General features: G+C 36.2%; 1 protein-coding gene and 1 long non-coding RNA gene across 5 annotated transcripts in view; one reads left to right on the top strand and one right to left on the bottom strand.

Moving 5' to 3' along the window:
* Positions 1-26,029, top strand: part of LOC125273243 — a 284,955-nt gene that overhangs the window by 203,970 nt on the left and 54,956 nt on the right. For 2 of the 4 annotated variants that reach the window (XR_007186030.1, XR_007186032.1), the window contains exon 4: positions 2,386-5,033. The exons of 1 other annotated variant lie outside the window; for it this stretch is intronic. This is a non-coding gene — a long non-coding RNA (uncharacterized LOC125273243). Of the gene's footprint in view, positions 1-2,385; positions 5,034-26,029 lie in introns of those variants that run through there. One more of the 4 variants, XR_007186028.1, reaches the window with a different exon arrangement.
* Positions 12,087-15,608, bottom strand: hoxb1a (homeobox B1a). The gene is made up of 2 exons (XM_048198388.1): positions 14,046-15,608; positions 12,087-13,279 (listed from the first exon to the last, which is right to left on the bottom strand). Exons 1-2 carry the CDS (start codon positions 14,677-14,679, stop codon positions 12,963-12,965), a joined length of 951 nt encoding a protein of 316 aa, XP_048054345.1. The 5' UTR covers positions 14,680-15,608; the 3' UTR covers positions 12,087-12,962.

Genomic DNA, 26,029 nt, shown 5'->3' with positions numbered 1-26,029 from the left:
TGTGTGTGTGTGTGTGTGTGTGTGTGTGTGTGTGTGTGCGAGTATAGAGGTGTTGCATGTATCTCCAGTGTGTGTGTGGGCTTTGAGCCAGTGTAGTCTGTGTCTGCCCTGGGCTCTCCTGTTGATTAATGGTGGCATGTGTGTCCCCAAGGCAGAGCTGCACCATGGGGCTCACCTGAGTGAACTGTGTGGGCTGGACACTGCTGAGGCAGGGAATGGTGAAGGCCTCAGGATGGAGCTCTGTGTCAGGGTTCATTAGGGGAGCTGGTAGAGGGCCAAACACAAGAAAAGAAGCCACATATTTCAGATAAGGGCCATACCACAATATGGTTTAGAAGTCTTGCACAGCCAGACTTCTGACTATTCCAAGAAGCTTATTCTGGCCAAGAACCACCCACTTAGACAGGAAGAGACTCTCAGACTGGCATGTCTGACCATGTTTGTTTTGTTTTTATGTGCTGTTTAAAGGATTAGTCCACTTTCAAATAAAATTTTCCTGATAATTTACTCGCCCCCATGTCATCCAAGATGTTCATGTCTTTCTTTCTTCAGTCGAAAAGAAATGAAGGTTTTTGATGAAAACATTCCAGGATTATTCTCCTTATAGTGGACTTCAATGGCCTCCAGATGGTTGAAGGTCAAAATTACAGTTTCAGTTCAGCTTGTAAAAAAATACAAATGATTGCCTTGCACATGCTTCCGCTTTCCGTATTCTTCAAAAAGCTTATGCTGTATGTCCTACGCCTTCCATATTCAACTTACGGAACGAGCTCGGCGCCAGTTAAATTTTTTTTCAAAAGTTGAATAGGGAAGGCGTGGTACATACAGCATGAGCTTTTTAAAGAATACGGAAAGCGGAAGCACATTCAAGGTGTTCATTTGTGTTTATAAAGCATATTTGTATTTTTTTTTTCAAAAATGACCGATCGTTTCGCTAGATAAGACCCTTATTCCTCGTCTGGTATCGTTTAAAGCTCTTTGAAGCTGCACTGAAACTGTAATTTTGACCTTCAACCATCTTGAGGCCATTGAAGTCCACTATAAGGAGAATAATCCTGGAATGTTTTAATCAAAAACCTTCATTTCTTTTCAACTGAAGAAAGAAAGACATGAACATCTTGGATGACATGAGTAAATTATCAGGAAATTTTTATTTGAAAGTGAACTAATCCTTTAAGGGCAGCTAAATCTGAAATATAGTTTATAAATATATAATGTAAATTTACGTGTATACATTAAATAATGTAAAAATAATAATAAATAAACAAATTAAAAGTTAATAATAATTATTAATAATTATTCATTATTAACCTCATGTGTTTTCATATCTACATATATACTGACATGGGGGGAAATCTTTTAATTGCAAAGTCAGAAACAAATGCTTCTGGTGACTCAAACAAATCTTGGTATCTTTCAAATATTTGATTTAAAGATGTCCAGGCAAACTTTGGCAAATCCAATGATTAGTTGTTCTTCGAAGGTGCTCATCGCATCAACCCAAGACCTTCTAAAGATGACTTGGTTTTATATGGACTGATTAAAAAACTGTGCCCACAGGAAGTTGCGTAAAGCCAGCCAATCAGATTAGAGCCTGGCATTTTGAATTGAACGGACACTGTGTGGTCCCTCAGTCTGATCGTGAGACTAATGTGTTAGAATCTTTAAAAGCTTACAGGAAAGAAATATAAGGTTTGTGTATGTGATGCACTTTTACCCAAATCTTTGTTGATTATTTGAGATATTCTAAACTTCTAACTGCTCTCTGAAATGTTTCAGACATGACAACTGTGTATTTCTAGCCATGAATATTATAATGTCTGCATATTATAGCTGGATAATGTCAGTGCAGTGAGGAAGGGAAGTGTGTGTGTGTGTGTGTGTGTGTGTGTGTGTGTGTGTGTGTGTGTGTGTGTGTGTGTGTGTGTGTGTGTGTGTGTGTGTGTGTGTGTGTGTGTGTGTGTGTGTGTGTGTGTGTGGAGAGAGGAAGAGTTCAGTCAGAGGTTAGCTGTCATTGAGATCCAGGCTGTGGGAGACGAAAGTAAATCTGAGCTCTCAACTGGAACCTCCCTCAGACCATATGAGCCGATCCCAGAGTGACATTAACCTGGTTTCACTCTGCTGCAGTGAACCCCAGACACAGCAGGCCGACTGCCAAGAACATCACAGCATGTGAAATCTAAAGCGGCACATGCATATGTACAAATGAGATGTAGAAAATATTCTGAATTTTAATCCATCTTTCTTGCTTTCTCTTTTTCTTCCTTTCTTTGTGTAAATTTTTAATGCCCTGATTTTCCCAAACTAAATTAGATTTTACCTGATTAGCTCATGAAGAGAAAGAATGAGTATGTGTGGGTAACCCCTCCCTTTCCTGTCATCCAGGCAAGAGCTTTAATGGAGAGCTTCAGTTCCTCACACTTCCAGTAGGATAATACAGGCACATTCAGGAAGAAGATGATGAAGGAGAGAGGAAGAGAGAGAAGTCTAATGAACAGCATCAAGGCAAAAGAAGTGAGACACTTTGTGATATAAACATGAATATTCCACAATTGATTGATTAATAATCACAATAAGGAAAAATATAGAATTAAACTGATATGCAGTCGTGCGTGTGTGTGTGTGTCTGTGCGTGTGCGTGCGTGCGTGTGTGTGTCTGTGCGTGTGCCTGTGCGTGTGTGCGTGTGTGTGTGTGTGTCTGTGTGTGTGTGTGTATTGGTGTATTGGCTTGCTTTTTTAATTGCTCTGAAAATGGCTTGTCCAGTTCAATATAGAACTTGATTTGAATTTCACATTGAATTTGAATCAGATCACAAGAAATGCAGTTTCATTTGAGGATATGTTTTATTTTTAATTAAGTATTTTTTAAGTTTTTTAAATTAAGTAATTTTTGACCACACTTGAAGAATGATTAATATACATACATCTTTATTTTAACTGTCTTTCATAATGCACTTTACATTTGCCAAATGTTCAAAATATTTGAAAAAAAAAAAAAAAACTGAATTTTTGGTTTTATTTATTTACATTTTGACTCTTTACAATTTTTTCATTCATTTGAAAGCGTCTCATTATCATTTAATCCCACTGATCTTGGTGGTAAATCAGTGAATCATATACTTGTACATATAGTTTTTCAACTAGTTTGATTATTTGATTGATTGATTTGTGAAGTCTAAAAAATGTTTAAAATTGGATAATGAAACATAACAAATTGTAGTTGCAATTTTATCTTGGATGGTAACCTCACTGGTTTAAAATATTACAATTACAATTTGTCAATATAGAGCAGGATACACTCTTAAAAATAAAGGTTGTTTATTGGCATCAGTGGTTCCATGATATCTTTTAACATCCATGGAACCTTTCCATAAGGTTCTTTTATAGTGAAAAAGGTTCTTCAGATTGTTAAATTGTTCTTTAAACTAAGAAAAAGAATGGTTCTTTTAAGAACTGTTCACTGAAAGGTTCTCTTGGGAACCAAAAATGGTGCTTCTCATGGCATGGCGCTAAATGAAAACCCTCTTTTGGAACCTTGATTTTTAAGAGTGTCAGTTGCTAGGGGGGAAAAAACAATGACTTTCTATACAAGTGTATTAATAATTATCGTCATTTTGTGCCTTTTATACAAGTTTTGAAAATACAGAGATTGAAGGAACACAAACATCATATTAAATTAGAAAAGCTACAGCTGTACTCTGGATCAAATCTTTCACACTTCCAGGACCTCAACACTCACCTTGAGTGATACATACATATATAACAACTTTTGTCATCAGTGTAACAAATATTGCCCCGTTTCAGTGGGGGTAGGCGTGAAATAAGGATGGAGGGAGGGGCAAAAAAACTTTTGACCTTTGGTGTCACATGGAGTGTCTTGTTGAGCTGACAGTGAGGTGCCAGTGTAACCTTGAGTCTCTGATTACTTTTAAACACCAAGCTGGTTTTAGATTGGTTGTGCTAAAAACATATTTGTGCGTTCAAATGCTCCTACACTGTAGTTCAGCACAAGATGCAATTACATGTGAGTGTATATGTGGTTGAAGGTCAAAGGCTGTTCGTGTGCCCTCGCTATGAACTTTTGTGATGGACAAGTAATGATGTATACACGATTTTAAGAAGAGCACATACGTGGACTGAAGCCAGGTCTTGTCTGAGATTGGGTTTCCATCCTGTCTTCAGGTCATCACTATCTCATATACAAAAATACACTCCTACATACTGGATGTCAGAGCATCTGAAAATGAGAAGTCCCCCTCACACAGACACTATCCTTGCTCATCAGTCTCCGGTTTGGTTTAAATGTTCCACGTGTCCGTCCTGTCTGCACCATCTCATCCAGACCTCTGATCTGTGGACCTACACACACCTGTGCAGAGACACACAAAAATAATCTTAAGTCTCCACCACCTCTTGAACCCCCTGCTCTGATTTCTGACAGCTCTGAAGAGTCGCACATGTCTTGGATGAAAGGAAGGCCTCAGTGAGTCTTGAAATCGCTCAAGAATACTGGAATGTGCACAAACATTAAAGGAAACGGAAGTTTCAATAGTCTTTTCTCCCCTATTGTGATATATATCCGAGTGAAACGGTTTCTCAAACAATACAAAATTTTGAGTGGGACTTGATTTTGTCCATTGGGAGTTGATTGGATGGTTGTGGTATGCTATTTGCTGTGATGTTGTGTGAGTGACAGGTTTTCCCACCCTCACGTCTGTAAACATCATCAGAGAAGAGAAGGGATGATGCTGCAAGAGGGAGGGGAAGTTTTTTGATTAAAGATTTTGAGGGCACATTAATTTTAAAGCTGCAGTCCGCAAGTTTTGCCTATTTGTCGCCATCTCTGTTTGAAACCTGCAATTGCAGTTATTTGCAGAATTAACATCTTTTCGTGGGTTGTGCACCAGCACGACGACTCAACGCGGATGAATCTAATGTCTGCTGTCAGTCACCGCACCGGTGTGGATAATGTACTTCAGAATCACAGATTGTAGTCTTGGAAGTATGAGCAAAATAAGAATTTTCACCGGAAAATGTCATCTGAACTACGGCTGGGCGATATATCGCATGCGATTATCACGCGCATTTCATCAGTAAAGCCGGTTCCCTGATTGCCGCGAAATCCTCATCACCTGCTTTCAAATGGAGCGGCATTTAATAGACAGAGCCGTAGATCACTGACAATCTACGCAATATCACGTTCATTATCGCAGATGAATCGCCTTCGATAATGAACGCGATATTGCGCAGCTTGTCAGTGAACTACGGCTCTGGCTATTAAATGCCGCTCCATTTGAAAGCAGGTGATGGCGATTTAGTGTTAATCAGGGAACCGGCTTTACAGACGAAATGCGTGTGACAATCGCATGCGATATATCGCCCAGCCCAAATCTGAACAAATAAGTAACAAATCTGCCACTTTTGTTCTGACCAACTGAGAATAAAAGCATTACAATAAATCGTGCTGCCAATGGTGATTAAATCTAACGATCGCTTAGCTCGGATCATGTCAAGCAGTGCAAATTATTATTATTGTTATACTTTGTTCTCAAATTGTTAATGTTAACAACACCAGCATTGCGTGACTATGTGTATTTAGTGTGTATTAGCATTACCTGTAGATTTCAATTTCTGTAGCCACTCCGCAGTCCGAAGTCTTTTGCTTTTGACTACGGGTGACTCTCCTGTTGTCGCTGATGATTGTCATTTGGACCTTTCTGGATTACAATCCACCATCAAAATGATAACTTCAATTATTGAAGCTGCTGTGAGGAAAAAAAATGATCCGCCACCTGCAGCATCCTCACATGTGATTTAGCCTACTAGCTGGGACTCCTTATTTATGTAAACAGATGTAATGACGCAAAGACGAACAGCTGCATGCTTGAATTTTCTGCGGAAACCCACCAGTACCGATTTTATTATAAAACATTATTACAAGCTTACCGTTGTGAATCGGGCTAAGGTAAGGAGATACTAAGGAGATCATTTGGAACACTGGCTGGTTATGTACTTGCTCAAATTGATTTTGGATAATTTTTAACCAAAAAAGTTACGGAGTGCAGCTTTAAACAAATAATGATGTGTACAGATAAATCATTTATAATAAATACTGCAATATTCCATAAAAATAGGAATTGTCCATTTTGATTTCATGGTGACTTGAATGATTTCATTGTGACTGAATGTCACTTTTTGTTCTCTAGCAAGACAGTGTTTTAAGTGGTCCAATGCTGCTACTGAATGGCCACTGCCCAACAGAGTTTAACTCTAACTCCAATTAAACACACCTGAACTAGCTAATCAAGGTTTTGCTGGCCATACTTGAAACTTCCAGGCAGGTGTGTTGAGGCAAGTTGGAGATAAACTCTGCAGGACAGTGGCCCTCTAGGACCAAGTTTGGACACCCCTGGCCTAGGAGGTGCTTCACCTCATCCTCTTTTAGAAACATCTTTCTGGCCTGTTATATGAGCTGAACAGGCATCAGTTTCCTCACTCATTCAGCATTAAGTTACCAATTTAGTAACCAATTAAATCATGCTGACTCACACAGGTACATGTACTCCTGATCTCCTTTCTGTCTGTTAAAGAAGAGTTTACAGTGATGACAGATACAGGCAGAGGGAAAGAATGAATAGAGAAATGTGTGTGTTATTTATAGGAAAGAATTTGATGATAAAAAATAGAATAGCCGGATGAGGGGTCCTCATGGATACCAACAAACCTGTCAGTCTTGTGCTCTGTATGTGGATTTCTCATGTTACTGTTTGACTACACATACACTGTCCCAAACACTCATTCAATAATGAATAGACAAATTTCTAGTTTGTTTGTGAGGAATAGCTTATATCAGCTGTAAATTACAATAAACAACTAAACTGCAATTCTTGTACAGAGTTCTAATTGAACAGAAATGGTGTGCGTGTGTGTGTGAGAGAGAGAGGGGTACTCTGTTTCTAATCTCCATTTGAGATATAAATATCTTGTGACAACATGCTGTGTTTGTATGAGGTAAACAGGGCTATTGTGCAGATCTCATTCAACACTCCGTCTGTTTAAAAGAGACACGGGATGTAGGGCTACTCTTTTAATCTAACTAGAATAGGATACCCACGCGAAAAAAACGAGACAGAATAGAAAAATGGGGCAGAGGGATCGTGCAAAATATCATAATAACTGACGCAAATTCCTAAAACTGCCTCAGATACGTATATCAACAAACAGCTGATTCTTAGATGTTAGTCGATTAAAGCAAATCTCGAATTAACTAAACATACATAAATCTGTTTTAAGGTAATTTATTGTTGGTTTGCGCGCACTTGACACTGGAATCTAAACAAGACTTAGTTGCGTCACAACAATTTATTAATCTATAATTTGGCTCGTGACATGAACGTGGTTAAAAGTTATATTTTATAAAAATTAGCAATTTTACAAATGCATTGTGTTAAGCATTGTGTAACCTGTTAAGATTCCTCTGCTTCTGTTTGGTGGCCTGCTGGCCTTTTCTCTGGCCTTCCTCAAGCGTGAGGGAGGAATTTTTCTCTCAGATAACCTTTTGCTCTGAATTCAGCCAAGAATTTGAGAAGAAGCAGAATAGATGTTCTCAATCCTGTTCTCACCGGTTATGAAATGGACAGAACCCATTATCGTGGATGTTAAAAATATGGTTTTATTTATTTATTTGATTTTTTAAAAAAGCAGGTAAAGTTTTAACATTTTGTTTTAACACAAGAAAACTGATTTTTTTTTCTCCTTAGGCCTATCAATAATTCCACTTTACTGATAATTTTAGTATTAACGCGTTTATAAATCCAGATAGTCAAAACTTACACACCTTTAGTCAAAATCCTATAGTTTCTTGGCATTTCGGGGTGTTCTTGTATGCGTCTGGTCAGCGCAGGGTCATGATAAGTTCACCGGCGTTTTTTAACACATTCAGTTGCATGAACCCTGACGGCCTGCTGAGTGGGTTGCGCTCCTTTCCACTTTTGATGGATTGTGAAGAAAAACGTATTTTGTTTTAAGTTGGACTTACACGATATTTAACTACAGGGCAAACGGTCACCAAACTTAACGCAATTTTTAATGATGCGATGTAATATCTTTACGCAGCCATGTTAGGGTCCATAACAATTAAATAACATAAATAATTAATTAATAATAATAATATAATAATAATAATAATAACGTGACTTTTAAGAATAGGTTATTAGTATCGTAAACGATTAATATAACAGCCTAATAGTAATAATAATTGATTAAATAAAATGTGTTTTTTTTATTTATAAAGGACGGATATTGTTAAGCTTTAACAATAAAGTTTTCCCCAGCTATTTAGAAAAGCAATGTTTCAGCTAAAATATCAATACTAAATGTATCACGAACAATTGTAATTAATAATAAATCATCACAATAATAATAATAATGTAATTTTTCAAATGCAATTGAAAGTAGCTGGAAAATGCAGAAGTCAGTTACAAAGTTATAGTAGCTAAAGTAATATTTAAAATTAAAAACAGACCATGCAAAATTGAAAATAAAATAAATCTTTGTGAGGGTGCCCTCATAAATAATTTAATGTGAGCAGAGATGCAAAGCAAACGAGCTCACATTGTCACGTCAGAAAATTCGTCAAACACGTCAGTAATTCATATTCAGTTTACTCCAAATATGCTTTTAAATAGACATATATGCAAATTCCTAATATTTCTTTCATTTACGTGCCATTTTAAAAACTTTTATTTTATAACCGTGTTTAAATGTCAATATTTTTTTAAAACCATTAAATGAATTATTAAATTAAAAAAAAAAAAAAAAAAAAAAAATATATATATATATATATATATATATATATATATATATATATATATATATATATATATATATATTTTATTTATTATTATTAATTATTAAATTAATATATATATATATATATATATATATATATATATATATATATATATGCCCATGTTTTTCCAACATCCTGCAAAACAATTTTCTGTAATTCATGAACATACAGCTATTACACGCTATAGAGAAAGACCAAGACTCTAAATTGTTCCTAAACCGAAAGTCCTTATGGGGCTTGCTTTTTTCTTTTTCTTTTTTTTCTTTTTTTTTAGAAAAAAATGTATTTACAGTATGGTGGAAAGATGGGTAACTCAAAGGTTCTGACCGGGGCAGAGGGAAGATACGGGTGAACAGCCAAAAAACTCTAGAGAGACAAAGTGAAGCCCCAGAACGGTACTCGCGGCGCAAGCTGAAGGGAGAGACCTGCGCGTGACCTCGGCGAGATGGAAGCCCGTCCGCAGCTCCTGACAAGCTGACCTGCCTATTTCGAGTATTAATTTGGCCTGAACTCTGAGTGAACCGAGGCCAGGGGAGAAGCAGCCAGGGGATGTTTGAGGCAGGGCCCAGGGCAAACCTGTCCGCCTGAGCAAATATTGGGGTAGTCCGTCAGAGAGTCGTGGATGAAATGGAACTGTCAAGCCCGCGTAAACTTTGGGGAAGAGGTGAGGCCACAGGAGAGAGAGAACAAGGGGGGAAAAGTTAGGCAAACTCGTTTCCTTAAATGTTCGAAAAACGACCCCCAAACCTTTCCGACCCCCCTCCACTAGTTCTCTTCACCACTTGTCAGCACCCTCCAGCTCAGAGTTCATTCCCCCAGTTCTTTCACCGGAGTTTGCCCTCTCTCGCTCACCTGCTTTGCTCTGCTTGTGTTTTTGAGGTGGCACAAATGTAAATCGAGAGTTCCCAAAATCTGATGTCTAATTTGAACGAAAGTATGTCAATAGAGCACAGATAGAAAGTAGATGTTTGTGATACTCATTGTCCAACGAGATTTTATTCCAAGGTTCATTTTCTTTCTTTTTTTATTTTATTTTATTTTTACTGAGCAGTGACTCAAAATTAGGCTATATCTATTAATATCAAATACTGAAGGATGTTCAGTCTTCATGACAGCCCTAAACAAATCCTGTGGTTACTGTAATATAAAACCATAATTGTCAATACATAGCCCTACTACACAAATCACAATAGCTCAGAATAGCCTTGCCTATATCAAATAGGCCTATTAATATGAGGGATATTTTTAAAGTTAGTTTACTGAAACGAATCACTCATGATAACACTTTGTTTTTGTTAATTTTTGCAAGAATGGTGTGTGTGTGTGTGTGTGTGTGTGTGTGTGTGTGTGTGTGTGTGTGTGTGTGTGTTTATATATATATATATATATATATATATATATATTGTTGTTTTTCAAATGTTTGTTAATGTAATATCTGGACTGTGAATCAGAGACTCATCTACCGTCAAACCAAAAATTAAAAAATTATTCAGACATTTTTATATATATTTTTATATAGTTCATTTATCTAAGTGAGGATAGCAAAATAAATGAACTGTGACATATTGTACCCAAAAATTCTTCATACAGGACTACCAGTAAAATTGATAAAAAATTGGAACCAAAAATTATTCAGACACTTTGACCTGACCATGTTTTGATTAAGTGTTATCTGACATAATTAAGATTTTTTTTTTTTCACAGTTTAAGTCTGAGATATTGTCATATTTTATTACCATTTTGTAAACTACAGTGAATAAACTGTATTAATGAATTAAATGTTCAAGGTGTCTGAATATTTTTTTTTTTTTTTTTTTTTTTTGGGTAAAGAGTTCAGCTAAAGTTAACGGTGACCTCTATTTAAACCCCTACTGTAAGCATCACTTTACGTTTCAATGCAGACCAGGGAGGTTGACCGCGGGGGTAGCAGTTGGATCAAAGGCCCGTTCAGGGGGCTACAGGACAAACGCCCCGAACAGCGTGACTGAAATCTGCACCAGCAGATGGTCGAGAGCGAATCATATAGCAATTGCTGTATCGTCTTTATTTCTATATATATATATATATATATATATATATATATATATATATATATATATATATATATATATATATTGAGCCAAATCGTTATGTTTAGATTAGTTGTGTATGTATTCTGTAGATAATTATTATATCATAAAATACATAATGATATTTAATTGGAATAAAAAAAAATAGAAAAAGTTACTAAAAGTGTCTTTGAGGATATTGTGAATCCTATGTAGTCAAATGGCAGAAACTATTCTAATTATAGACACTGTTGCGAAGCAACATTTAGCATATATTCAGTCATAATTAAATATAATTATATGTTTTTGAACAATTCTTTAGCGTTGTTGCAGGAGCCAGTCTGATAATTTTTTGCCTAAGGAACTGCTTGTGACAATATGTGTTGTCTTTCTTGCTACAAGCACACTGGCCTAGATGCGTTTCATTAACACAACCACCCAGGGAGCTGGTGCGCGTGAATGCCACTGCAACCCAGCATTGTTTTCCTCTGAAGTGAACCTAATGCTAACACTGTTGCAAAGACCAAACATGTCTGACGTGACACAAGTTTAATCTTACGGATTTTTTTTTTTTTTTTTTTTTTTTTTTTTTTAATTGCAGTGACTTTTTTGCCTTAATATGTCTTTTTCTCAATTACAATAATATTTTAGCAACCAATTTGAGCTAATGTGAAGTGTCGAAGTCGATATTGTTTCCCTTTCAAGAATGCTTTATTTGTTGTTGAGCACTCGAGAATGATAATTAAATGCATGTAGACGACTATTCTAAAGATTTATGGTTTTGGAGGTGTTCAGTGCGTTTAGCAAGTAAATAAGAAGTCAATTCATAACACTCAATAAGTAAAATTCACCACCCACAATTCTGCTCAGGCTCAGTGCTATTTGTGCCACCCCTAAAACACTCAGTGAGAGAGTCTGTTTGTATGTTTAGATATCCCAGAAGCGCAATGAGGTAAAAAGGTCATCGTGAACCACCCTGATTGCTCAACAACATTCCGAGCATCCTATAACACTACTGACTGGTGGTCGCTTTCTCACCCTCCAAGTGAAGAGAAGGGCTGTTAAACCCGTGTCATCATTTACTCCATACTAACATTTTTTTTCTCTCTTTTTTTCTTATATTTATTTTTATATTTTCTTATATACACAACGCATGCATATGTAATCTTGTGGCAAGACTGGTTCAGTAAAATATGGTTTTATTTGAGGTAGATAAAGAACTGACAAACATTTGATTGAGACATTTAGATTACGGAGTGAATCATGCAGACAGTAACTAATAAAACTCAGCTCGTCTGCGCATAAAAATACTAGGCTAAAAAAAATCAAATTCCTTAAATGTTTTAATAAAGAGAAGTACATTTAAACACCCTGCATTGTCCTTTTTTCTACAAACGGAATGGAACTTTCCCAAGGCGCAAGTCACTTGTTCGAGATTTAAAATGATGTTGTAAATTAGGCCTGACTAGCAACACAGTATTAATTATTTCTCGCTGTAAATTAACTGCTAATGGAATATCAGTGTAGATTGAGAGGGAATCGTTCACATATTCCGGTAAATTGTGCTGGTGTTCAGTAAAGGCCTACCCTGTAAACGCATAGTGCAAGGGGTCCGAAAACCCTTATAAGCTACAATCCACAAGACTCAGATATATGAAATGTGTACATCAAATCAATCATCATAAACGCAACAAAAACATCAATACATATTTTGAAAACATAGCCTAGGCTCCCTGTAAATTCAGTTAGGTTCGTTTAGAGACTTGTAAACATTGTGAAAGTGCATTATATTTATCATCATTGTAGAAATACCCTGTATAACACACACAAACGTTTCCAATGAGTTTTGGAAATTTAGTTCGAGCAGACGGTGTAATATGTCCATTGTTGTGCTAGAAGTCTCTTTCACTTTTCGCCTGACGTTCAGTGTCCTAAAAACGAATTGTCCTCTAATAAAAGAACACGTGAAAGTCTTTCTGGCACATTTTGGAATGCTTAAATTAATAGACTTTGCGATATATTTCGAATCTGTTGTTCAATGCACCCAAAGCTTTTGTCCTCTGTTATGAATCCGGACTTGGAGAAGCTCCTGGAGATGTTGAAGTTGAGTGATCAGAGTGATCCTCGAGGTCTTTAGACAAGGTGGACGAAGCAGGCGCGAGTCCCTCCTTCTCTCGTTTCTTCTGCTTCATTCGGCGGTTCTGAAACCATATCTTAACCTGTGTCTCGTTCAGCTCGAGCGTGGCAGCAATTTCGACTCGCCGCGCTCGCGTGAGATATTTGCTGAAGTGAAACTCTTTCTCGAGCTCTGTGAGTTGTTTGGTTGTGAAATTCGTCCGAATTGTGTTTTGCGGTCCCAGTCCGTACTCGGCCACTTTAGCTGCGAGGAAAAAGTGAAAGAATGGTTACATGACTGTTTGTCAAACAATGTAAAACAGATAATTTAGTCATAATCTTAATTCGTTGACTAACTTATATTTATAAAAACTCCAACAACAACCAATTGTGCGTGTACTGGCTGTGCTTATCCTAAATTAGATATAACGATTTAAATCGCAGTGCATACAGGAAAATTCAACAAGTTATTCGGTATTGCAAACTTTTGTTAACCTTACTACAATTCCCCTGTCTGTATTAATCAGTTTTGAAAGAACTCATAACGGGGTATATGGAATACATGCAATTCAGTACTCCCCAAAGATTGCTTTATGACCACTCGATTTGTAGAGTGTGTCAAAATGGTGGCCCCTTTGCGTAAAAGTTGGTGCACTAAATCGTTGTGAGGCGAACACTGCTGGGACAGAAGACGAAAGTTTAAGAACACAATGGAGGCCAACAAAAACGAATGTTGCGCGGCGAGAACCGGGACAAGCTAAAGATAACAGTGCTGGTGCATTTCCTGTGGCGAACGAAAGCATGTCTGTTTGATGCATTAACGCAGGGGGAGACGGGTTGAAACTGAAGTGAACAGGCCCGTGTTTAAAATGTATTTAATTTTTAGATATCTTAGGTTAAAAGTTTCCAATTTGTATATAATGTGTTGGTTATGCAGATCCGAAAGCTTATTTGCTTAATGTAAGACAACATTTCTCTTGGTTTGAGTGTACAGCATATAATATTTGCTTCAAAGAGGCAATTCAATCCACCTGTTTTAGGGGGGTTTCTTTTGACTTTCATCCAATCGAATGTCTTCCCAGGTGGCGACTGATCCGTGTCCCTCTCCCTCCCTTGGGAAGCCGATAAGTCGGCGTAGGTGCCTTGTGAGTAGCCTCGCTGGTGGTCCTGGCCTTCGCATCCATGATGCTGATAAGGTGCGGCTGGGACGGCTCCCTGCGCCCCGCAGTATGCACCAGCCATGGAGCCATAGTGAGGACCGACATTTGAGGTTGAAAACCCCGATGAGTGATAATACATCCCATCCTGCTCAGGGTTTATGAAATACTGGTGTTGAGCGTAGTCCGGGTTGGCGCAGGCCTGTGTCCCATAACTAGTCCCCGTGCCACCGTAGGTGAGGCCAATGCCACTCTGATGCGTTTGGTGCTGGTGATGCGCGTAAACGCCGCTCTGGTGCTGATGTTGTGCTGCTGCTGTTGCTGGCTGGTTGCTCCCCCCTACGTAAAGTCGTCCATCAGCGTTATAGCTGTCACTCGCGTGTCCGGTGTGGAAGGGGCCCGAGAACGCCTGGTCCAAGTTGTGGTATCCAGCCTTGGGCGAGTAGGCGTTCGTCCCACGGTTACAAATTGTGTACTCTAAGAAAGAGTTCATTCTGGAATTGTCCATGCGCTATTAATGGTGGAGGGTCAACCTAAGAGATCGGGAGAGCCTCCTGTCCTGCAAGCTCGCAACAGTATGTCATGCGGAAGGGGGGAAATGCTTACCTCTTGAGTATTTGCTCGTGCTTCCCTATAACACATCTTTACCTCAGCTGCTGGTCACGTGAGACGTCACGGCGCCAATGGTGAGGGGACCTCCAGAAGTTTGTCAGCGCACGGCGACCATCCATCACGCGCTTGACATTTGCATGACAAAGCCACTTCAATCAAACTAGCCCATCAATCTGATAACAGCTAGAATATGTCAAACCCTGCGTGAAAGACTCTCCGAATGAGAGAAAGAGAAATAAAGAAAGAACGTTTCAGACTTTTGCATTGAGATTTAGGCCTTCATCTCCTCTCATCTCTGCACTTACCAGCTGCATCTACTTTCTAGTTTTAATCACGCGAATTTAGTGAGGAATGCGTTATCTTCCTACTGTAATGTTCTGAAGTAGGCCTATGTGATCTCGATTGTCCTCTTTAATAAGAGTAATGCTCACTGTTGCCGAATGCAGAGTTCATTATGTGTGTTTAGAAAGGAAATCTGTTTAACACTCGAATTGGAAGTGACGCCACGGTTCGCAGATCGGTCCGGGTTGGCTTTGGACCCGTCTAATTGAATCACTGAACTGATCTGTTACCAAAACGAAATTAGGTCGACAGCGAGCCTTCTGTTGAGTCCAAACAAGCAGGAAAGGAACGCCAACGAGTTTCTTTTTCTCTCACTGCCTGTGGAAACGAGTGTTGCTGCTTTGCTGCCTGGAATTGTACTCGATTTTTCAACTGCAGGTCAAAGTGAAGAAGATTGTAACTTTTTAGTTTTAAATCATGTATAAAAGTGTATAAATCACGCATTCTAAACCTAATCTCCCAAACGTTAGGGTTATACGTCAAACTAATGAGTTCGTCTGCACTATGGATGGCTTGACGGGCGTTGGTGGACAGCAGGAGAAGAGAGAAGCTAATAATTAATTAAGATGACAATGCTGAGCAAGTCTTCCTCTTCATATAAAGCCCACGCTCAGTATAGGAGGCTGAAGAAGTTCGAATATATTTGCTCATTAGTACATGGTGGTACAAGAAAGGGTAACAATATAACGCCCACAGCGATTTGTTATCTGTCGGTTCACGTGCCAAGTGATTGTCTAGTTACGCAGCTCGAGATTCCAAACTACTTTGAGCAGTTTTTAAGTACTGTTCCAACTCTGTCCTACTCTCAAAAGTCCTTGAGGCTTCAGGTCCCTTTCTTTTAAATGAATTCATCAGTTGATTGGTTACAATGTTTTATACAGGCTAGTGCCAACATCATCACAAGGCGAGCAACGCACCCATACCACACCAGATCTTTTTAGTAAACTGGAGCAGTTTATGTTTCCTCTCATTACAAACGAATGATTAATGTCGATTCAACGACTCTTCCTAATTGTCCTTTGACGAAAAGAAATAGGAGTTTGCCAGCTTTGTTTTTTTCTGAGTCTTTAGTACGTTCGTTTCAACGATTCTTTAAATGACCTCACAAAATATTTACGAATTTGCAAGTTTGCATGAGTAATTGTGTTAGGGATAATCAAGCAATAATGTCGCGAAGTCATTTTTTTTCCTTTCAAAATATACAAGATAAAATACTTATAAAGGAGACTCGTTTATAACTAACAGTTGTTAAAGACAAAAGAGGAATTAAAATATATCAATTAAATTATTATTATTATTACACAGCAAAAAAAACCCAGTGTTAAAACCCTCGCGGCTCGATAGATGACAGCTATAATCTGATCTGAAGAAAAAACTACTGTTTATGATTTAAACATGAAAGGAGTGTTGGTTTTTACCATTCATTATCCTTATGTATTTACTGTATTGTAAATAGTCACGAGGCCGATGTCTTGTGGTCATCTGGAGCGATTGTTCGCAATGACTTGGTATAACATTTCAGGTCTGGATCCTAAAAAACTCTGTGTAACTCAGGGTTATCCTTAATATCATTCGTTTAATTTTAGATTTATTTTTGAGTTTTTATTATTTATTTATTTATTTATGGCATAGCCATGGCTTATCTAGGTCGAAATGGCGTCATTAGGCTACATGTCACGTGATTAATGTTTCTGACCCGTGAAGATTGTTAGACTGAAATCACTCCAATACCTTAACCAGTGAAACTTAGGCAAAAGTATATGATACTCCACTTAATTATGTAAAAGTTGTGAATGATATATGTTTAATTTGTATAGTTAAGGTAGGCCTATATATAAAACCTTCATACATTTTTTTTTTCCTGAATTTATACACTTTGGCAGTTTATTTCCTAATTTGTTAGGCAAAACCTAAATTGCAGCTGAGAGTAATGGGCCTCCCATCATAACTACCTTTGATTTTTTTTTTTTTTTTTTTTTTTTTTTTTTGCATGCCCAAGTCATTAACTTAGGCTACATAACGAATGGCCCTCGAAGCCATTCAAATAGCCTATTGTTTTCTTTCTTCATTCCACACCATGTGCTCAACATTGAGAGCTTGTACACTTAGCTGCACATGTTAACCTTAACACCACAGATGACATCTTGTTACTATTAATTTCCTTTTACAGTTCCTCAGCCTCTTAATATTCTCAGTTCTGAAAGCTGGCTCATTTCCTTAACCCACCACCCTTCCTCAGTATCTTCACTTGAGCAGCTGATGTGTGACACACTGGGGTATCCACAGAATATTTTATTCACGTAGGTAGAGATTAAGATATTTCCATTGTAAAGTGCTTGGTGTATTAAGAAAATCGCTATACAAATTAAATGATTTTACTCATGTATCCATCCTTTGTGAGGTGACACCTACCCAAAGTCAGTCACGCCCTCATTTTCATATGCTGCTCAGAGGTTAAATGAGCCATCTGCTTTGTCTCCTAAATTATACAAGTCATTGTAATAAACAAACTTAGGACATGCAGATTGTCTGAATTTCACTTCCAAAGTGATCCAGATAATTAATCTTAATCCACTGGTTCAAATAACCAAATGGGTGATGGAGCAGTAGAAACAATGTCATCGGCTTGGTTTTTGTCATTTTACTCGACTTAAGAGCTCAAATGAGATAGCTAGAACTCAAGCACCCTCTCCTCAACTTGCATGCTATACTGTCTATACTTAGCTGTCTCGTCTGACTTTCTTTCTTTTCCTATTTTGTCAACGTAAATATGTGTGCTCACTTAATTTGCTAGTTCAAACATATTACCATAGCATTCGATAAATCAAATATTTAGCAGATGCAGGCACAATTATTCATCTTAACGTCCTTAGACAAACTATGCAAAAGATCTGCTGACATGATTCAGATACTGTGCTATACAGCCGTGTCTAGAAAGAAAATTAGGAGTTTGTGTGAATACAAGCTGTTATTCTTTGTCAAGCTGAGACAACAGGTCATGCAAGGTCTCCACAAAGCACAATATAGGTTGACGTTGTTTAGAGTGTCATATTCTGTGTAAGGATTTGGCCTAGTTCAGGTTACTGTCTAAATGAATGCTTCAGTCAAGTCAAATCATGCATATTCTCTGAAATCTCTTTTTTCTTATACTCATCAAAGTTAGACTCTTTGAAATACAACATCCATCTATCTATCTATCTATCTATCTATCTATCTATCTATCTATCTATCTATCTATCTATCTATCTATCTATCTATCTATCTATCTATCTATCTGTCTGTCTGTCTCTCTGTCTGTCTGTCTGTCTGTCTGTCTATCTATCTATCTATCTATCCTCAAATATCTCTTCAAACAAGCCTTTTAAACTCATCACCACCTTAAAAAATCTTGAACCCTCAATGTTAGCTTTCCATTGTTAATACCCCAGAAAAAAAAAAAAAACTCTTGTTCCTAATAGGATATATGACAAATGTCACATGACCAAACCGGAAAACTGGTCTCATTGCATCCGCTTGTCAGAGAAAGTGTTAACAGTATGAACTGACGGCATATCTATTGACTTTTAAGGAAATCAGCGAAACCTAGTTCACATTGTTATAGGTGTTTTATTCTATTAAATATCTAAATGTAGTGTGGAGAAGAAAAATGAAAAAAGCTTTATAATATCAATCTGCATATGCGGGGGACATCAGTTAAACTCATCTTTGCGCACTCCTTTTAAGTTATCTTGAATAAAACAGCAAATTTTTTCATGAAGCACGCCGACAAAAGACCTAAACCAGAAGCGATCTGATCCGTTTTACAGAAGTTAGATTGCGCATGACCCCTATTGTTATTTTTGTTGTGTGTTCCAGTTAAAAAAAATAAAAAAATAAATCAATTGAGGCAGATTGTTTTTATCTTGTGTATACTTAAAACAAGTGGATAAATCTGCCCGTGTAGTAAGACAAAATACACTGGTATTAATGAATCATTCTCTAAAAAAGACTAAATAATTTGTGTTACTTTACCAGCAGCAAAAAATATATTGTTTAAAAAAATTAACCAGGAAACAAGTAAAAAAAGTTATTTATTTATTTATTTTTGCTGTGCTGCATCCACTTAATCTTTTTTATGTGCATTGTAAAACACATCATTATAAATATAGCTAATATTCAATGTTTCTCTCTTTGCAGCTATGTAAAATTAACCTCTCGTTGTCAAATCTTTCATAGGGCACTCTATCTTAGTCAACTATATGCAAATCAGATGTAAACTTTCTGGGCAGGTGTTGTCATTCCAGGTGGTTGAGTAGCAAAGTGGAGGTTGCCCATGTGTGACTAAATCTTAAGTGCTTTTGCTAGATATGTACACACACATTTTCATAAAGTCACTGGTTTAAAGTTTCATGTCATTTCATGGGGTCACAGACATTTAGAGTAGCATTTAACAAGCATTATTACATTAAAGTCCTCTGTTCTCCTTATCAGCGTCAAGGAGAACTGATTTTACATTTAAAACTTTTTACATTTCTATCTTAAAAAATATTATTGTAAAGGCAAAAACATTAGTTTCCAAACAATAAATCATTTAATAATTTATAAAATTCCATTTTTATGCTCTTCGCATACATTTTGCAATGCAAGAAAGTTTTATTGTAGTCTTATTAGTTTGCAGATGGGTAATTGAGAGATGCGATATGCACTGTTCCAAAAAAAAGCAGTATTTGATATTTTGATTTACATGCATTACTTGCTTTGTTCAAAAATTTTGCATCACAGGCCTGGTTTCTTGACAGTTGGGGTTTAAGGGTCAAGCATGTATGTAGATGGTCCATGCTGGGTCAACTGATTTTGTAGCTCACAGTACCTAAAGCTCAAGTTTGACTGTTTAAGCTATTGATAAGTCATACATTAGGTAAATATATGGCTCTCCATCACACAGTCACCATTGTTGCCATTACAAGATAAATTGGTATGCGTGGCATCCATTTATGGTTGACACCTTACATGATTAATACTAGAAATTTGATAGAATTTACCAACACGGTTGTGAGCATTTGGCATTCAAGCAGATACTATTTGTGAGATTGTAAATATGCACAATGTACAGCTCAATGGAGTGGCCTGAGGGTGAGGCTGCTTACTCAGCGGCTGTTGCTTTATGATGAATGGAATTTCATATTTTAAAAAAATATCCAAAGCCCTTATCTCTCATTCAGCATGACTGATATATGCTTATCATCACATCACTACAGATTACAAATTGTCATATTTGTATAATGTCAATAAAAATCCTTCAAGTCTATTATTTACATTGTGTGATTGGGACACTTGCAGTGGCTCATCCAGGCGAAACAAATTATGAATTTTATGTGTCGTAGGCAGCTAAATATGATAAGTGAGTACACTGTGTACTTACTGTGGGCTAAAGCACTCTGCTTCTATTCCAAGCTTTCAGGAGGTCACATGACATTCTATATGTTGTTCATTACCTCTTTACCGCATTGGTTGGCTGTCTGAGCAGAAAGCCATGGAATACGATAGGCACTCTCCAAGTGGATATTCCATCTCCCACTTTTTAGAAGAGACTGACAATTGCATTAATGCAGTGCTCTTTTCGATCCCATAGAAAAAGTGAAGCCCAAAAATAGTCTTTGCACATTGTTTTCCACATGCTGCGCAAGCAAGGCTGCATCTATTTGATCAAAAATACAGTAAAAACATAATATTGTGAAATATTATTACAATTTCATTTGTTTTCTATTTGAATATACTTCAAAATGTAATTTATTCCTGTGATGGCAAAGCTGAATTTTCAGCATAATTTATCCAGTCTTCAGTGTCACATGATCCTTCAGAAAACATTCTAATATGAAACATTTCTTATTATTATCAATGTTGAAAACAGTTGTGCTGCTTAATATTTTTGTGGAAACCGTGATACACTACCATTCAAAAGTTTGGGGTAAGTTTTTTTTTGGTTTGTTTGTTTGTTTTAAAGAAATTATTACTTTTATTCAGCATTAAGAATGCATTAAATTGATCAAAAGTGACAGTAAAGACATTGACTGTTACAAAAGATTTATATTTTTAGATTTATAAGATATACTCTATATACTGACTAGTTGTCACACTTTTTACTCCAGAGAATATTTCTCAATGGTGGGGCTTATTATTGAAAATTTCTTCATGAAGTCTACTTGAAGTGTTGACTATTTGAGACAACCTGCTCTTATAGTGCATACTGTCATTCTATATGGGGTAAGTTGTCACAACGCACCTGCAGTTACAGTTTAATGTTGCTCTTTAAAATTGAAAAACTTCAACAAACTTGAACAAAACATGGCATTGCCCAACCAACCTAACATACGTTAAGTGTGTGAGTTTGGGGCAATGTCTTATATACACAATTGCTAATTATTTTATAATTATTGTGCATGCAGATTTTATGATTTCTATTTCACATCAGCAAAAAGTGTAAAATCAATGTTTTTTTTTCTCAGTAAAACAACTATTGGTTTCAGTTTATATATTTTATCAGTGTAACTTATTTACTAATTGCAAAACTTAATCATTAAACACCATTTTTATATTAAAAAAAGATATTTTCCATGGTAAATTTGTCAACTATGTTACCAAGGACATTAACGTTTTTATCATAAATATAATTTAAAGATCATTTTGAAAGTTTTAAGAATGTCTTGCAAAACTTTAGTCCATGTGGATGTAAAGGAATGTTTGAAATGCAAAAAATCAGTCAAAACATAGTTGACAATGATAGTAATATAGTTGACAATTTCACAGTTTTGCCTCATAATTTCAATGGCAGGCCTTGTCTGGCCTGGTTATTCAGGTAAACCTCACATTTTATTGTTTGAAATATAAATATTGATAATATATAAAATCATAAAAATATTGCAAACCATAACAATGTACCCAACAGAGTTGATGAGCAATTAATATGCTCCTTGACAATAGGTCTTTGGAGATAATATTTCCAAGGCAATTTCATGGAAACTGAAAAAACTTTAAAATATTGTTGTGAGATACAGTATGCATTCTCTTAATAGAAAAAAAGAAAGATATTTCTGAAGAAAGTTGTTAGAAAAAAATATAATTATCATCAGTGGACATGAAATGTACCCTAAATAATAGAATGACCCTGCTAATATTAATAGAAGGACTACATGGATTATTAATTTGTTACAATGCAAGTCTGTTTAATTAAAGAGCTAGTGAAGGCAATGTGTGATTTTAAATGTAGAAAAACTTTAAAACAGTGACCAGTTGCAGGACCAGAGATGTACATTTTTCTTTGTACATTCATATACAGTTTAACTTTAAATCTTTATTAAGAATAAAAAAAGTCTATGCTGAGAAAAAGACGAGTAAAATTTACTTAAACACATTTCTTTTGCAAGTTTTTGCACTCATATTTTTAAAGTACATTCCACATATATGAAATTAAATAAAATCTGCTTAACTAAAAATTAAAGAGAATAAGTAACTTTAACTTTGCTAGCTAGAGTTTGATGAGTAATTTCTACTTAGTCATTTGAAGTTTAATTTTTAATGTTTCAAGTGCAATTTACTCAAACAATGCACTAATTCAAGCCATGCTTTCAAAATATAAGCTTTACGTATAAATCTCATCGTGTTATTTACTTAAAAGTTTCTAAGACAACATATCTACACAATAATGTAGTAATAACAATGTAGTAGTAATGTAATAATGAGGTACTCAACCGAACACATCAGTACTTGGTATAACATTAACAATCATAGTTTTTGATTATGAATAGGTCATTTTGAGTAGAAAATCCAAATGTCACAAAAGAGCATGTTACTAAACCTAACAACAAAAGCAATGATAAAGTAGTGTAAATACAACTAGAAAACCTTAAATGCAACCTTATTAAATTTTCATGTCGCAGTGCATGATGGAAACACCAGTATAAAAAAGTTGATTAAGTTTTACTTAATATTATAACTTTGATAATTACTCAAAAAATCATTGTAAACAAACTATTCCATGTACAATATACAAGTAAAATAAGCTGCTTTTCAATGTAACTGGATATGTTACGTTTATCGGTGACTTGAAACTGTCATCTTGTCGACTACAGCAACAGAGCAGAGTATGATTGCTCCAAGGTATTGTCGGCACATTCTCTCGTTGGCAGGGTTAAGGGTAAAAATGTGTTACTGTTAGATATTGAACAAGTGTTAGTGAATGCCCCCTCACCCTCTGAAAAGATATGGACAGCTGTGAAGGGTCTGCTTCAAGCATACAAAAGCGAATATATAGGGGATCCGCATGCCATAGACTCCAGCAGTGTCATGTCATGCTCCTCTCCAAATGATTTTGACATTTTTACACATAAGGACTTCATTCCTTCTGCTTTTTTTCCCACTTTAAGTGGCAAGAAATCTTTAATGTTGTCAGTTTAGTCTAATTAATCATATTAAGAATTCTGGTGAACATGAACATCAGTGACCAAATCAACACACAAAAATGGCAGACTACCAATGATAAAAACCCTGCGTGTATCAGAATCAAAAACATTTTTATTTTTAACAGGGTAGTTGTGAAAAAAAGAAGTTTGTGCAGAAAGACATGCAAGGTCTTGAGCCAATATACAGTCGCCTCTTCTTTGTGGCATGCGTTCATCACCAGCTGTCGCTGTCTTTTGAAAATATTTTGAAATGTGTACCATGCTTTCAGTGAGCTTTCTTGGCATAATGCTAATGTTAACATACTGGAGGAATACTTTATTTTCATTGTTTAAACAGAGACAAGGAATGAATACTGCAAGGGATGCCTACAGACTATTCTTACTTGGCCTGCACTTAGACTTTGATATTGTCCTGAATATATCTGTTTTATGAGTTAGATATTTTGTATAAATTTATACAATGGGATTCGGTCGACCCCAACCCAGCCCCTAAATCTGAAGGTGCAATTACGCCATGTCATAATTACCATATAGACCTTATTTACAGCACCGCCATCTTTGATGAAAGCAAGGCTTTGAGGGACAGACGTACATCTCTTCAGCGGGTTATACTGTTATTTAATGTGTTTTTGGATTGTTCTGCTTAAGAAACACTGCAAAAATGTCTTTCCAAGATATTTCACTAGACAAAAAACTCCAGACAACATGAGCTGTGGAAAATTATAAGTGATCAAGGAGCTTTATACAGCCTTTTACAGTGGATGCCATTGAAAACATGGTCTGTACCTCATTGGTTTCATACCTGTCATGGAGATGCTCTGAATAAAGTCGACTTGATAAAAGCATTCACATGATCGTAAAACTTGTAATTACAACTTTAGACTTGTAATTTTCGGAGAGCTACAACTTGTACCACTTGACTGCTGTACCACACAACCACTGCAGATTTAATTTAGAGTTGGAGTTACTAGTGCAAGAGAAGCATATAAGTGGTTTTGGGGAAAGTTACTTTAAAAAGTAATGCATTACAGCATTGCTCTACTCCCTAAAAAAGTAACTAATTGCATTACTTTGTTAATTTTTTATGGAAAGTATTGCGTTACGAAATAAATAAGCCTCAGGCTGAAGGAAATACAAATTCATGCCTGTACAGTAGAGGGCGCAGCTCAAACAAACCGTTCTGGATTGCAGAATAATAGAACACAGGAGAAGAAATTTGAAAACTCTTACTTCAGCAATAAAAAAAATGAAACACACATGATGTTTATCTAAAGTCATTTTTGTTTATTGGTATGATGGAATTGGATCACTGAAGGACAGCAGCAAAGACATTGGTTTATAAAGTGAGATTAAATACATAAAGTATATTTGTATTATTTACCATAAAATTATTGCAGGTTTGAGTAATTTTATAGTTTGTGTAATTTTGCATTTTACTGTTTTATTAATTTTGAGGAATACTGAATCTGTTTTTGTGCAAGTGAAATAACGCATACTCACATTTAGTCTTAAACTGCAGGACTCACTCTTAATTTCTCTCAACATAGGGACAGGAGAGGCGCCAGTCAATAAATGGGAAAACAATGTAACTTATTTATTTGAAAAAGTAACTCAGATATTTTGTTGTAAAGGTAAAAGTAATGCATTACTTGTTACTTGAAAAAAGTAATCTGATTACTTAACTTGCGTTACTTGTAAAGCATTACCCACAATACTTAGTATAAGTCGAATCCGAGGACGTGAACAGCACCAATTACAGCGTCACGTGTTGCCATCTCTTATTTACTGTAATAACAACATGGCATGAATGCAGCATAAGCGTCAGCGGTGGGGTGTAAGCGCAGCTTGCAAAAATGTACTAATTAAATTATACAAATTCCAAGGAATTAGCCACCAATTTAGCAAAATGTAAAATAATTACATTTGGTAAATAGTGTGTTGGTTTTACCAGCAATTTCACTTTGTGCTATCAAAACTGTGTGTCCTTTATTTCTGTGAATAATATATTAAGCGATCAAACTTAATGACCATGTAAACCATTGTATCTTTGGATTAAAATAGATTTTATTGTATTCGCTGACTTTCTATTTGGCCATCACTTTATCTGTCATTGTCAGCTTCACACCCATTCTGTTTCCTTCAGAGAGTTCAAGCAATTAGCAGATAGCTACATGGCTAATGTTATAATTAGGTTTGTGTGTAGATTCACAACCTTGCCACAAAGGCTTTGTTTTCAGTATATTCTCTCTAGTTTGTAAAGTTTCCTTTATTTGTTTTAGTATACATAAACTGATCTATTAAGCATTACATTAGGCTTTGTATGGAACTGATGTGTCTTGTTTTTCAGTACAATTTCAGTGAGTTTCTGTCACAGGAAAGGTTTCAATTGACTTCGTAATCACTCAAAATTCGTTTCATTAACATCCTTGGGGTTAATTTTAAATTACCGTTTTGATCCATCTTCAT

This window comes from Megalobrama amblycephala, linkage group LG1, assembly GCF_018812025.1.
Source record: "Megalobrama amblycephala isolate DHTTF-2021 linkage group LG1, ASM1881202v1, whole genome shotgun sequence".
Lineage (NCBI taxonomy): Eukaryota > Metazoa > Chordata > Actinopteri > Cypriniformes > Xenocyprididae > Megalobrama > Megalobrama amblycephala.
Note: the sequence above shows the minus strand (reverse complement) of the source record. Positions and strands in the feature narration are given on the sequence as shown.

What these genes read in the sequence shown, in the direction of transcription:
- hoxb1a (XM_048198388.1), bottom strand. Translation starts at nt 14,679, where the DNA reads ATGGACAATTCCAGAATGAACTCTTTCTTAGAGTACACAATTTGTAAC. An exon ending in AAGAAACCCCCCTAAAACAG is followed by an intron (nt 13,280 to 14,045) that starts GTGGATTGAATT and finishes TTTTCCTCGCAG; the next exon opens with CTAAAGTGGCCGAGTACGGA.